The 15,153-nt window shown below is 47.3% G+C and overlaps 1 protein-coding gene across 1 annotated transcript in view; it reads left to right on the top strand.

The window, feature by feature from the left end:
• AGBL1 (ATP/GTP binding protein like 1) overlaps positions 1-15,153 on the top strand; it is a 474,694-nt gene that overhangs the window by 362,347 nt on the left and 97,194 nt on the right. The window contains exon 22 of the mRNA XM_036278149.1: positions 14,030-14,044. Within this exon, the coding sequence (XP_036134042.1) occupies positions 14,030-14,044 (15 nt within the window). The remainder of the gene's footprint in view (positions 1-14,029; positions 14,045-15,153) is intronic.

Genomic DNA, 15,153 nt, shown 5'->3' with positions numbered 1-15,153 from the left:
TCTCATTATTGCTCCATTTTACAGATGCAACTACTGAGGCACAGCAGGGTTAATTGCCTTTCTTCAAGTTCTATCTGAAATAAGGACATTGTTTCTTAGTTTATAATCATATTAAAGCTAAGGAACACAAAACTTACAAGGAAAAAAAAGAAAAGAAAAAGTCCAGCCGGTGTAGCTCAGTGGATTGAGCATCATTCCATGGATTGAGAGGTCCCGGTTCGATTCCTGATCAGGGCACATGCCTGGGTTTGGGGCTCAATCCCCAGTAGGGGGCATGCAGGAGGCATCTGATCGATGGTTCTCTCTCACATCGATGTATCTATCTCTCTCTAAAAAATCAATAAAAACATATTTTAAAAAATCCATATTAATGGCGAGTGGTCAGATTTAAAAGGAAGTGCACACACATATTGACATCATTAGGGAAATATATGTCCTGCATCTAATACCCTTCTTCTACTTCCACTATATCTTTTATGGCTACTAATATCTTGTCTTGTAGGTGTGTATGTACATACACATATTTATACAAAAGTATGTATTTCTTCTTGCAAAGCACTTCATATATACTTCCTGTCTACATCCTCGCCTCTTTGTATCTCTTTCGGGTCTCCTATTTTGTCTGACGAGAGTAAATGTTTAAAAATGTGTAAGAACACTTGGCATAAATATGTTACATTTAAAAAACGGTGGCTGTCTTGGGCTGTTGCCCAGCTCCATGAACAATAGCCGAGGTGCCCTATTTCCCAGGCATGGCTGCTGGGATTTTAATAAAGTCGGGGCGATGGGCGATCAGGGGCATTTCACGCTCCATTTTGCTGTTGGTTCTCATCATGTGTTCCTTTAACTCCGCGGCAGGTACTTATGGGGTCGCTGGTGTGTGCTTGGTGCAGTGTTTGGCAATGAGGAAGCAGATTCCGTGTGGTGAGGCCTCAGACCTCACAGAGCTCCGTGTACTTGGAGAGAGAGCTATTAATTATTAATAGATCACATATAGCCAATGCCTGTACGATGCTGGACTCTCTGCTCAGAGCATTGCTGTATTTGCTCCTATTTAATCCCACGGACACGTTTTCAACTCCGCTAGGAATTTTTAACAGAGAGGAAAACTTAGGCTTCGAGAGCTTAACTAGCTCTCCCCAAGCCACCAAGATGATGAAGGATTTCACTGAGATTCAAGGCTGTGTCCCTGTAGAGCCACAAAGAACGCCCTCCCTCTGATTGGTACACTGAGGACGCCCTCCCTCTGATTGGTGCACTGAGGACGCCCTCCCTCTGATTGGTACACTGAGGACGCCCTTCCTCTGATTGGTGCACTGAGGACGCCCTTCCTCTGATTGGTGCACTGAGAATGCCCTCCCTCTGATTGGTACACTGAGGACGCCCTTCCTCTGATTGGTGCACTGAGGACGCCCTTCCTCTGATTGGTAAACAGTGAGGCTCTTCGAATGCCCACAGACTACACTAATCCACCTGTTATTTCTTCCTGATGTTCACATAAAATTGGGCGCCGTCTCCATGTGGAATAAGGGCATAAGTGTGCAAGTGGTAAGTGTGAGCAAGTCTATACTCTTTATGTGGTACTACACATGTTTCTGAGTATCCTCTGAGCATTGTTTTTCTTCGTTGGACCATTTTTCAATTTTTTATTATTTAAACAATTTTTTTTCTTTGTTGACTTTTACAGAAAGAGGAAGGGAGAGGGCGAGAGAGATAGAAACATGGATGAGAGAGAACATTGACTGGCCGCCTCCTGCATGACCCCACTGGGGATCAGGCCCACAACCTGGGCATGTGTCCTGACCGGGAATCGAACAGATGACCTCTTGGTGCATGGGTCGACGCTCAACCACTGAGCCACACCGGCCAGGCCCTTTGGGCGTTTTTTGTTTTGTTTTGTTTTGTTTTTTATCCTCACCCGAAGACATTTTCGCATTTATTTTCAGATAGAGCAGGAGGAAGAGAAGGAGGAAGAGAGAGAGAAACATCTATGTGAGAGAGACAGATCAACTGGCTGCCACCCACACGACCAACCAGGGCTGGGGACAAACTGCAACTGAGGTACGTGCCCTTAGCGGGAACCGAACCCAGGACTCTCTGGGCTGTGGGCCAACACTCTAACCACTGACCCACACCGGCCGGGCCCTTTGAGTGTTTTTAACTGGACAGTGTCACCCGTTTGATGTCATCACTTATTGGGTTTGATCACGGGTCACTTCTGGTAAATTTGCTTCTCAGTTAGGAGGCTTGAGCTCTGCAGGCAAGAATCATAGTTTATCACACTTCCCCTAATGCCTCCTTTTCCACAATATGTATTGGGCACTCCACCGTCCTGTGTTGTGCTGGGCACTGTGCGTGGAAGGTGCTGGGTTTATGACACAGGCCTCATCCTCAAAGGTCATTTCTTGGCGAAGACAGACACATACAGGAGCAAACTGCAGCCACGTGGCCAGTGGGGCGGGAACAGGAAACAGCAATTCTGCTTGGGGCTGGGGAAACACATTGCTTCTAGTGATCACCACACTCCCTCCAAGCAAAGTTTCTTTTAAACCCTGTAACAGATGAGAAAACCCAGCTTTCAAAGGTGCAACGGAGCGCCTGTGATATCTGTTTGTGAGACTGTGAGCCAGACACAGGGGCCAGGCTGCCCCCACTATAACCACACCGCACTGCGGGAACCCAGCTTCGAACCCCTCGTACATGGAGCTGCAGTGGTCGATGCTTCAGAATGAACCTGGGAGACAGCACAGCGGAGCTGAAGTGGGGGTTCAGAGGGCGAGGGGCCCAGCAGCTACTGCTCTGCCCCTTTTATATTTCTCCATAGGTAATGTGATTTCATCTTCAAATACATGGGCTCTTCTGGCCCTGCCTACCAAAGCTGTATTTGGCATGCATGCGACCTGTGTCGTTGGCAACAAAATCTTGTCTCGTGTGATATGAAAGGGTTTTAAAAGTCAGGTGAATTTGGGAAACTTGCATTACGTATGAAAAGCAAACATTTCCCCCCGCCAGTGTGGCTCAGTGGTTGAACATCGACCCAGGAACCAAGAGGTCGCAGGTTCAATTCCCGGTCAGGGCACATGCCCAGGTTGTGGGCCTGATCCCCAGTGGGGGGCATGCAGGAGGCGGCCAGTCGATGTTCTCTCTCATCCATGTTTCTATCTCTCTCCCCCTCTCCCTTCCTCTCTCTCTCAAATCAATAAAGAAAAAAAATTAGGAGAAGAAAAGCAAACATTTCTATTATAGACTTTCTCAGTACCTTAGATATTCTAGAGTTCATTGTAAAGCTCCAAAAGGTAGAAGTGATGGGCAGATAATCTGACCATGAAATCCCTCTTTTTTCTTTTTTTATGGTACATACCCCTAGCGGGAACTGAACCCGGGTCTCTCTGGTCTGCAGGCCGACGCTCCAACCGCTGAGCCAAACCAGCCAGGACTCTTTTCTTTTCTAAAATGAAATTTATTGGGGTGATATTGATTTATACCTCTCCCTTATTTTGTTTTACAAACATTTTCCCACAAGACCAATTGAGAGCAGTGTAACTTGGGCAGGAGAGATGAGAAGTATCAGGGAATCATCTTAAAATCATGGTTCGCAGTTTCCAAAACAGCCGGGCTCACTCCCCAGCTCTGTCACCAACCTGCTCTGCCACTTCCCACAAGGGACGTGTCCACTCTTCAGGCAAACGGGCTCGCCCTTGCCCTCAGCCAGCGGCAGGAATAGTTTTACTCCTTAAACTGTTCATCTATACGGCAGGATGGCAGAGAGGGCTGGGCATTTCCAAGGCTGTGTGACATGAAGTTCCTGAAGGCCTCCCCGCCCCCCGCAGCAGGTGGCCTGTTGAATAGATGAGCCCGCCTCTCCTGTGAAGGGAGAGGTTTATGGTTTTCTGATACCACCTGTTTGCAGCAGCCTACGTCTGGTAACACTCTTAAATAACCCCTGTCACCTTTAAGCCTTGCACATTCACCTCCTGTCTACTGGTCCAGGAGTTTTATAGCTGTAAAAATAACCTGGCTTTCAAAAGGCATTACTGTGGGGTTCTAGTGGAGCAAGGAGACAAAGGGAAGAACCCCAGAACAGCTCCCTGATGTTTTTATGGAAAGGGACTCCCCTTCCAAACAATAGCATCTCTCCCTCCCTCCTCCCCCTAATCAGTCATCAGTAGCTCTCAACATAAGAATATATTAAAAGAATATTAAAGTATGCCCTCTGACAGCAGCAGCAGCCACTCAGGGAGCTGAACCCCGCCCCCAGAAGTAGCAGCAGCCACTCAGGGAGCTGAGCCCCGCCCCCAGCAGTAGCAGCAGCCACTCAAGGAGCCAAGCCCCGCCCCCAGCAGCAGCTCAGGGAGCCGAGCCATACCCCCAGTAGTAGCAGCAGCCACTCAGGGGGCCAAGCCCCGCCCCCAGCAGTAGCAGCAGCCACTCAGGGAGCTGAGCCCCGCCCCTAGCAGTAGCAGCAGCCACTCAGGGAGCCAAGCCCCGCCCCCAGTAGTAGCAGCAGCCACTCAGGGAGCTGAGCCCCGCCCCCAGCAGTAGCAGCAGCCACTCAGGGAGCCAAGCCCCGCCCCCAGCAGTAGCAGCAGTGTCTGGGGAGCTGGGAGCCAAGCCACACGTGGCTGTAGTGGCACTTTGGGAACCACGCAGCCCAGCAGTGCCTACGATGACATACTAACACGAGACACCTGCCTTTAATTGTCCCGGACCCACAGCAGAAGAGAGGCACTGGCCCCAATGGCCACACACCAGCCCAGAGCTGCTGACACCATAGAACCCACCCCAGCCAAAAGCCTCCTGCCCCATGACTGCAGCTGCCACCAAGAGCTGCCAGCACCCCCAGATGACCAAACTGGATCTGAGATCTGGCCCCAGCATGACCAGATGCCCTGGATGCACCAACTGGCCAGCACAACCCAGGGCGTCCCAAACTACCAGACTGTGAAAATGGTGAGACAAAGAAACAACCCCTAAATGAAAGCAAAGGAGACATTACCAAAATAGGAACTAAATGGAGGCAAACAGTTTGTCAGATGAAGAATGCAGAGTAATGGTAATAAGGGTGCTCAAACACTTAATGAGAATTACAAGCAACTTAATGACAACAATAAAGAACTCAGCGGGAGCTTGAAAAAAGAGGTAGAAGCTATTAATAAGAATCAAGAGGAAATGAAGAATGACATAGCTGAAATAAAGAACACTTTGGAAAGATTCAATAGTAGATTAGAAGAAGCTGAGGATTGAATCATTGAGATGGAAGAGAAGATAGAAAAAAACTCCCAATTAGAGCAGCAAATGGAAAAAAAGTTTAAAAGCAGGAGGAAAGTTTAAGGGATCTTTGGGACAATATGCAACGTAACAACATTCACACCATAAGGTTACCAGAAGGAAAAGAATCAGAGAAAGATAGAGAGAATCTATTTGAGGAAACAATGACAGAAAACTTCTCTAACCTGGTGAAGGAAAAAAGTCATGCAAGTACAGGAAACACAGAGAGCCCCACTCAAGATGAACCCGAAAAGACTGACAGCTAGACACATCATAATTAAAATGGCAAACAATAAAGACAAAGAACCTAGGTGAAATGGACCAATTCCTAGAATTATGCAAGCTTCCAAATCTCAACAGGGAAGAATCAGAAAACCTGAACAGTCCAAAAACAACTAAGGAAATTGAAGCAGTGATCAATAAACTCCCAGCAAACAAAAGCCCTGGTTCAGACAGCTTCACAGGGAGTTTTACTAAACATTCAAAGAAGAACTAACACCTGTTCTCCTGAAACTATTTCAAAAAATTTAAGAGGAAGTAAGACACCCAAGCTCTTTTTATGAGGCCAGCATAATTCTAATTCCCAAACCAGATAAAGACACTACAAAGAAAACAAAAACAAAAACCACTATAGGTCAATATCCTTGATGAACATAGATGCCAAAATTCTCAACAAAGTATTAGCAAATCAGATCCACCAACATATTAAAAAATTATTCACTATGACCAAGAGGGACGTATCCCAGGGACGCAAGGCTGGTCTAATATTTGCAAATCAATATAAACAATAAAACTGTCTGAATTTTCCATACTTGGATTACCCCAGACCTTCTGCGTGTGAGAGCCCAGAACTAATCTTATTAGCTGAGTAACCATTGACTACTCTGAGCTTCCGTAATGTAGATTGCACCAGTTAATATGTTCATTAGCACAGCCTCCCTACCGAGCAAGTTCTGTAATTCTGTGTGAAAGTGCGCGGGGGTGTAATTCACACTATTATGTTTGTTTTATTTTGAGGATCCGATGGTGCAAATAGGACTGGGGATTCTGCTACCATTCAAGTAGATTCAAATTGATCCAAAATTGTCTCAGATTTTCAGGAGACTTCTCTCTAACTGGGAGCATAAGACTGAACTAGAAAGTAGTGTGCAGCTGAATGGTAGTTAATGGCCCGGTGTACACGTGCTTATAGGAAATTAGTACACAGAGAGATCACATTAGGTCCGAAGTGACTCCTTGGGGAGATGGGTAGACGTTTGGATGAGGGTTGGATGGGTCAAGAAAACAGTATTTTTATCAGGTTCCTGGTATGAAAAAAGAATTGACTTCAGGTATCCCAAGTAAAAATAAAGTTTTGTTGTAAGGGTAAGGTAATTTTGCAAATGTTAGATAGGAAAGGAAATTCTGCCAAATTTTACGTGGATAGAGATTGATCAATGAAATCTTTTAGCGTCCAGAGGTAACTCTCACTACAGTGCTCAGACGCCCCTCAGAGCCCCATTTATATCCTGACGCATCCCTGCCCTTTCTTTTTTCCCTTGAGGGAACATGCTGCTAATTCTTGATATTGCCCGGGACCCCACCCAGAGGGAGGCTGAGACTTCCTTTGACAAAGCTCCTGTCTGTGTGGGCAGAACCCTCTACCTCAGTTGTTTCTAACCTGCCTACCGATCGTTTCTTCGCGAGTCAGGGGCCCGTGGTGGTCTCCTCAGCTGTGCCCAGGTGAGGAGAGTCCAGAGAACGTTTTATTCCAGGGACTGGAGGCAGGCTATTTATATGAGCAGGAGAAGGTTCCCTAACAAGGAAGATGAGGGACACCTGTCATGCCAGGTTAGGGACAGTGAGAGGCCGAAACAGGGAGACTTTGAATAGAGACCCTTCCTGTGGTGGGCAGTGGTCTAGGGCATAGCGGAAAAGAAAGAATTTGGCCACTTGAGGTATGACTTTGAAAGCCAAGGAAATGATGAATGATTAGAAATAGAACAGCACTGTAAATGTAAAAAACAAAACAACCCCCCCAAAACATGAAATAATGAGCCCTGGCCGGTTTGGATCAGTAGTTAGAGCATCGGCCTGTAGACCAATGAGTCCCGGGTTTGATTACAGCCAAGGGCATGTACCTTGGTTGCAGCGTGTCCCCTGCCCTGGTTGGGGTCATGCAAGAGGCAACCAGTTGATGCGTCTCTCTCACATCGATGTTTCTCTCTCTCTTTCTCTCTCCTCCTCCTCCTCTTCCTCCTCTCCCTCTGTCTTAATCCACCATAAGGTAAATGGAAAAACATCCTCAGGTGAGGATTAAAAAAAATTAAAACAAAACATGGGATAATGGCCCTGGCCGGTTTGGCTCAGCGGTTAGAGCGTCGGCCTGCGGTCCGGAGAGACCCGGGTTCGGTTCCCACTAAGGGCACGTACTTCGGTTGCAGTTTGTCCCCGGCCCTGGTAGGTCGTGCGGGTGGCAGCCACTTGATGTGTCCCTTCACGTCGATGTTTCTCTCTCTCTCTCCCTTCCTCTCTCTCCCTCCCACTCTATCTGTACAAAAAATGGAAAAATATCCTCGGGTGAGGATAAAAAAAAAAAACAAAAAACATGGGATAATGAATTGTTAACCATAGCGATGGGGATGGTGTTTAATTCTTCAAGTGCAGTAAGACCTCTCCACTCTGCTTGCTCACGGAGCCCTGTGAGTTTTAGATCTTCCAGCCTCAGCGTAGAAATGTAAAGAAACTTCATGCCCTGTGCTAACTGACCTTCAAGAAAAGAACTTGGTTTCTTACTAAATGTTGAAACACCACAGCTTGATGGCAAAGGGGTCGGGTTCAAGTTTCGAGTCTGGCTTTCGTGTTGGCTAGAAGGCGTTTTGCTGAGCTGCTCCGGGCTTTAGTTATTGAATCTATGAAGAAGAGGGGCAATGCTGACGTCTAAGAGTTATTGGGACGGCTCGTGCAATGTGCCTAGAGTAATGGTCTGCATATGGTCCATGTTTCATAAATGTTAATGTCCCCCTTCATCTCCTTTAGATCTTCTGGAATTAAAAAATAATAAAACTGTGGGGACTTTAAGAGTCATGTCAGGCTGAACACAAGGGCTAAGGCTATGAATGGGCAGGGGCTGGGAAGCTGGTAGGCAGACCAGCCACGAGGCGCGGAACAGTCTGTGCTCAGGGTGACAAGGACGTGCTTTTGACCGGGTGGCAATAGAAGTGACTCAGCCCGGAGGGCAGGGACGGTGTCAGCTCCTGTCCTTGAGAATTTCCATTTTGCACCTCGGTGAGCCTCTGTGACTGCTAGACTCAGAGTGCACAGCTTCTCCAGACCACCCTCCCTTCTCACTCGTGCAAAAAAGCCAAAGGTGATTACTTGGGTCCTCTGACCTTGTAGTTATCGGCCAGTGATGTTTTCTTAGGTGGCAGTTTCCGTGGGCTTGGGGTATCAGGAGAACCAGTAATGGGATTCGGGGAAGAGAGAGGAAGCTCCTGCCCCTTCTGTTCTGCTTGTCCTGCCGATGGCCCTGCCTGTCCAGTCCTGTCCCTGCAGGCCACTCTTTCTGTTGTGGCTTTCCTAGGGATTTGCCCAGGTTGCCACAGAAAGGGAGCTGGACCTCGGCTCTGCTGCTCTGGGCAATGCATGTCGTAGAGAAGGCCTCCTCGGCAGCCCCCTCGGTGCCCCGGATTGATAGGATCGCGGCGGATACCAGGATCCGTATGCAGATTAAACGGTCCCCGCGGTTCTTGCTGCTTTGGTCTGTTAGTTCCCAACTTCAGTTCTGCCTTGGAGAGAGCCAGAGGCCTAGAGGTTGCTTTGTTCAGCAAGTAATGAGGAAACCAAAGTAAAAATCAACGTACTTTGATGCTTGGTATATAGACATACTCCATGGACTCTGTGGGGTGATAACATATACAATGTACTCAAAGATTTTTATTATAATTTTTTGTCTTTATTGATTTTAGAGAGAGGAGAGAGAGATAGAAACACTGATGAGAGAGAACATCGACTGGCTGCCTCCTGCATGCCCCCCACTGGGGATCGGGCCCACAACCTGGGCACGTGCCCTGACTGGGAATTGAACCAGCGACCGCTCAGTGCATGGGCCGATGCTCAACCTCTGAGCTACACCGGCCGGGCTACTCAAAGATTTTTAAATTTTATTTTGTATCACCTAGTCCCAAATTGTGCCTAGAGAAGGACTTGGTCATTATTAATTGGATGGACGGATGCGTTTTGAAGAGCCCCAAAGAATTGTGGTATGGAGATATTAGACTTGAACCCATTAGCTCCCGAAGACATTCACACTCAAGTTACATTCAATTCTTTAATTCTTTTTAAAATTTTTATTTATTTTAGCAGATTTATGGAGGTATAATTTACCTATCATGACATTTACACATTTAAGTGCTCTATCATTGACGTTGCATTTATTCTTTAAAAAAGTTTTTTTTTCTTTATTGATTTTAGAGAGAGAAGAAGGGAGAGGGAGAGAGAGAGAAAAAAACATCGATGAGAGAGAACATTGATTGGCTGCCTCCTGCATGCTCCCTACTGGGGATCGGGCCCACAACCTGGGCATATGCCCTGACCAGGAATCGAACCAGCGACCTTTTGGTGCCTGGGTCGACGCTCAGCCACTGAGCCACACCAGCCGGGCTGCATTTATTCTTGACCCAACTTTTGTTATAATGAAAGGAAGAGTGCTTCTATGATGGAATCTGTAGGAGAACCCAAGGAGGTTAAAGGTTATCATCAAAACTTTACCTCCCCTGGGGTCCCAGAGACCAGTACTTTTTGCAAATTCACTTGGTCTCTGAATCCCCTGGGCTATTATTTTTTCCTCTTGGAAGGCTGGGCTGCTGGCAGGAGAGCTCCCCCTACTGTCAGGTTGTGGGATGAAGGAATGGCCCTGCACCTACACATACACTGGAGAATTTTTATTTGAACAGCCCCGTGGATCTTGATCATGAGTGTGTTTACGGTGCAGACTCCTGGGGTCCACCTCCACAATGCCCAGGTCGGGAGGACTCGAGTGGGCCCGAGAAACTGCATTGTAAAGAAGGGCCCACAGACGACCCGGATGTAGACAATCCCAGAGACTGTCCTGAGAGATTCTGGATGAACTTACAGCAACATCAGAACGTTTCTGGGTTGGAAATGTTGGCTTCATCGGTCTAAGCAGTTCTAGTTGTATTTGTGTAACATGGCCCGTCTATGCATCCATTGGAAGGCGTGCACACACACACACACATACACACAGATACACAGGCGCACACACAGATACACAGGCACACACACACACACACAGAGATATACACACACACACTCTTTATTTTTGACCAAAAGAAAAGGCAAGCTAATATAAAGAAGTAAGGAAAAGTGATTTAGAAGTTAAATACATAGAACTTTCTTGAAAAAATAAATTTTTACTACAATGCCGTATCTTGTTTAAATAGATATATTTAAATAAGATATGGATAGATATCTATCTCCACTCTTGAAAATGTGAGCTGATTCTAGGTCCCTGGTGGGAAATGAACAGACTGGGGAACTGAAGCCCCGGCTAAAACCCAGAAACATTCCCGATGACTAATGGCCTCTGGCCACCTTAGTTGAGGCGGGACTTCCTGTTGACGGGAATAATTAGCTTTGGAAATAAAAGTTGAAACAGAAACCGAGGACACTAGCCGATGAGCCTGCTTTGCATATTTATACATTCTGCCAGGTCCTTGCATTACGATTTCTGCTCAGGAATAAATTTGCCTTTATTGTTTCCCTGGCCTCCCCCAAACTCACACGGCTCCTGCCCATGAAGATATGAGAAAAAACCAGCGGATCTGTTACTGAAGCCGGAAGAAATATCTCGCTTCCAGTGACCTTCCTAGATAATGAGCAGATAGGATTTTCTAATATAAAGGGGATCAATCAAAGGACCTTTCAGGGAGCCGGGGCAATAACACTGGAGTCCAAGACCATCAATTCCGAAAGCAAAGGGCAGAGGACCCTTCTCTATGAGACGAAGTCAAGATGGGAGACATTCGCCCCCCAAGGGGGTGGGGTTAAATAGACCCCCCCCCCTTCCACCTTTCCCTGAGTCCAGAACTTATCTGGGATGAAGTCACGCCTTCCCGGGATGTTCCACCAGCTGTGATTTTCTGATGATGGAGCGAAGACGTGGTTTTGAGAGATGGACTGTGGGTTGTCTTCAGATCACTGTGACGCTGTGAGTCATCACTGGACTCGGGTCCTCGGTGTCATTTCAGAGTCCCCGCTGGCCTGCAGAGCACCTCTGTTCTGTCCCCATCGGTGTCTGCAGACGTCGCTCCACAGTGGCCGGTGGTGCTGGGAACAGGCTACACCTGGGGCCGCCTGGTGTCGAAGGCCAGGAACACTATGGCTGCAGACATGTTCCTGGGGCACCTCAGCGCCACACCTGTCGCGGCCCACTTGATCCATTTGTCAGTTACGTGGCATCATACTCTACTGAGGAGAACCACGATGGGAACTATGATTAACTCAGGAAATGGTGTCCGGGTCTCTTACAAATAATCATAGAATTTTGATAAGTGCTGTTTACTGAGATCTGTGTGTCAGGCATTGTACCCTATCTTTCTAAATATCCCAGGCCTTGAAGAAGCGTGTTATTAGACCTCCTTTACTGATGGGGGTGTAGAGTCTCTAAGTGTCAGTCAGTGACCTGCTCTGGGCCCCATGTGTGGAAACTATTAAGTGAGGCTTATTTTACTTAGGGCTCTCTGACCCATAGTTTATTCTTATTTTTTTCTTTTTTGTATGCTCACCCGAGGATATTTTTACATTTATCTTCAGATAGAGCAAGAGGGAGAGAGGGAGGAAGAGAGAGAGAGCAACATTGATGTGAGAGAGACACATCCATTGGTTGCCTCCCGCATGACTCTAACTGGGGCCAGGGACGAACCGCAACCGAGGTACATGCCCCTGACTGGAATCGAACCCATGACTCTTTGGTCCTTGGGCCAACGCTCTAACCACTGAGCAAAACCAGCCAGGGCCATAGTTCTTTCTTTTAACCATACATCTGTGCCCTGGTCTGCAGAGGGGCTGTGGACAATTGGAACCTACCCTTATAGGAAGCTCAGTGTTTTCCTGACCCTGCGTGGGAACCAGTCATCGGGACTAAAGCCTTAGTCCAGGTGAGATGGCCCAGAGAGCTTAGTATTTTAAAATCCTAACTCACGCCTGTTAGATTTTAGAAATCACGCTGGAATCCCCCACCCTCCCCACTTAACCTGCGGGTAACCTGAGCCATAGAGATGACCAGCGCCGTCACTCGGGTCTGTCGTCTTGCTAAGCCTGCTCCTTGAATCGGTAGCTACTCATCATTCACACGAGGCAGTTAAGTCGTCGCGTAAGACCTGGAGAAGCCCAGGCTCCTGGTGTCACCTTGCCAGGAGTCAGCGGTAGATTTGGGACCGGAGCCCAGGGTCCATGCTCGGCACCGGAGCGCACCTCGCTGCTTCCTCCCGAGGCTCTGGTGCTTCTCGAGGGAGGGGCTGCGGTTCTTCGATGCTGTGCCAGCATGAGGGTAGCACCGTGACCAATGTCCCTGCCAGGGAGGAATATGGTTCCTCCTCTCCTCAGTTCTTCATCCCAGGGAAGGCCTCCCCTCTGCCTCTTCTCTCTCTTCCCTAACGTTTTATCGCTATGCTCTGGACAGAGAGTTTTCTAACACGCCTCTGCATCCGCCCCCACTCAAAAGATGAAGTTCGATCCTTGCCCTTCCGAACCACCTCACGCAGGACCCTGGGGATACGGTCCTCCCCTCTTCTGTAACCTCGCGTGTATGGAAATGGTTTTATTTTCCCGGACAGGCCATCACTTCTCTGGTCTCTGAGCCTCTGAGCGTGCAGCGGCCGCTCCCTACGCCTTCTTTGTAAGTCTGGCTAAGCCCTACTCGCTCTTGGATCTCAGGGATCTCACCCTCGGTCCCTCACTGTGTGCTCAGAACATACCTTGCTCACCCCTGTCCTGGCACGTATCACCTGCGCTGTAAATCCCTGAGTGTGCACAACAGTCTCCACCTGTGCACCATGAGCCCCGTGAGGTGGGACCATGCTCTCCGATTCTCCATGATGACCTCGCTGCTTTGCACCAGCCCCAACAGGAAGCAAGTACCAAAGAAATACTTGTAAAAGGAGGGAGTTCTTGGTCAGTGTTTTGTGAACACACCTTCCCGTTTCTTCAGGGCTCTGTAGACCAGCCACGGTGCCTAGGGCTGGAGACAAACAGGGAAACTCCCAGGAGGCTGTCCTCATGGAGCCTTGGTCTGCTGGCAGAAACATCACTGCACCACCACGTACACACACCCCGTAGAATCATACGTGCTGATACGTTCTGCATGAAAACTTTCCAAGAGACCTGTGTCCTGAGGACCTGAACCTTTTCAATCACAGATGGACATGGTTTGGCTGTCTTTTTAAAATAATATTTTTTCCTTATTGAATTTTAGAGAGGGGGAAGGGAGAGGGAGATAGAAACATCGATGAGAGAGAATATTGATCGGCCGCCTCCTGCATGCCCCCCACTGGGGATCGGGCCCACAACCTGGGCATGTGCCCTGACTGGGAATTGAACCGGTGACCTCTTGGTGCAGGGGTTGATGCTCAACCACTGAGCCACACCGGCCGGGCTTGTTTGGCTATCTTGAAGTAGATGAGGTCACATGAAAATTCAATAGTCAGTGTCTCAACAATTAAGTGGCATGTTCACAAGCCCATTGGACCTTGGACACGGATAGATGTAGCACCGCCCAGTGCCTCAGCTAGGGGGCGCACTTTCTCCTTCCTCTTCCACGGGGAGAGGCTCTCCTGGGGCTGCAATATCTTGCTTTCACTTTGGGACCCACAGCCACGCCAGAGGAATGCGGAAGCATTTTCCTACTTAAAACAGTGTTTATTCCATACTTTCTAAAAAGTATTTTAAAGAAAACAGTAATGCCATGGCCCCATTTTCTGGAGAGCTGCTGACAGCATCTGATAGATTAAAGTATTACATGCTCACAGTTAGCAAATGGAAATGGCAGATAAGAAAAGAAGTAGATACAATTATAAAATGTATAAAAATTACAAAATGCGTGGATGGTATAAAAGGAGGAACATCGTACTTCTGGCTGAAAGTAATAATATTCCTTGCAGAAAATTTTTCTAGTCCACTGTGTGTAATTATAATTCATACAACAAAAAATCATACCATACACATTATTTTGTATGGATGTTGTTATTGAACAATTTAACACGGTCGTCATTTCTCTATGTCGGCACACACAGACCAACCTTGTTCTTTTTATCAGCTGCGTAATATTCCATTCTGTGGCTAAAACATCATTCTTTTAGCCTCCCCTTTCTCCCCTCACCTATTCACCTTTGGATTATTTGGCAGTTGTGTTTGTTGTTTTCTCTTTTTAAAACAATGGTGGCAGGAATATTCATTAACATTTTTCTAATGGAAGCCCTGGCCAGGTAGTTCAGTTGGCTGAGCATTATCCCGATATGCCAAGGTTGAAGGTTTGATCCCTGGTCAGGGCACATACAGGAATCAACCAATGAATGCATAAATAAGTGGAATAACAAATCCACGTTTCTCTCTCTCTCTTTCCTTTCCTTAAGTCAGTAAATTGAAAAAAAAAAAATGTTTAAAATATATTCTTCTAGTGGAACTCCAAAATAAATATGATGCGGTGGGATTTGAGTGAAGGCTTATGAGAATTTTATATTTTGTAAGACTTTGTTAAATTATCTCCCACGTCACACTGATCTGTGGAGGAGTATATCCATTCCCGGCAGCCACCCCAGCAAGGTTGAATATTTGTTAATCTGATGGGTGAAACATTGTATCTCATGTTTTATTTAAATATCATTCTAT

The sequence above is a fragment of the Molossus molossus genome, unplaced genomic scaffold (assembly GCF_014108415.1).
Source record: "Molossus molossus isolate mMolMol1 unplaced genomic scaffold, mMolMol1.p scaffold_m16_p_24, whole genome shotgun sequence".
Lineage (NCBI taxonomy): Eukaryota > Metazoa > Chordata > Mammalia > Chiroptera > Molossidae > Molossus > Molossus molossus.
The sequence above is the reverse complement of the archived record's forward strand: the minus strand, read 5'-3'. Positions and strand labels throughout refer to the sequence as shown.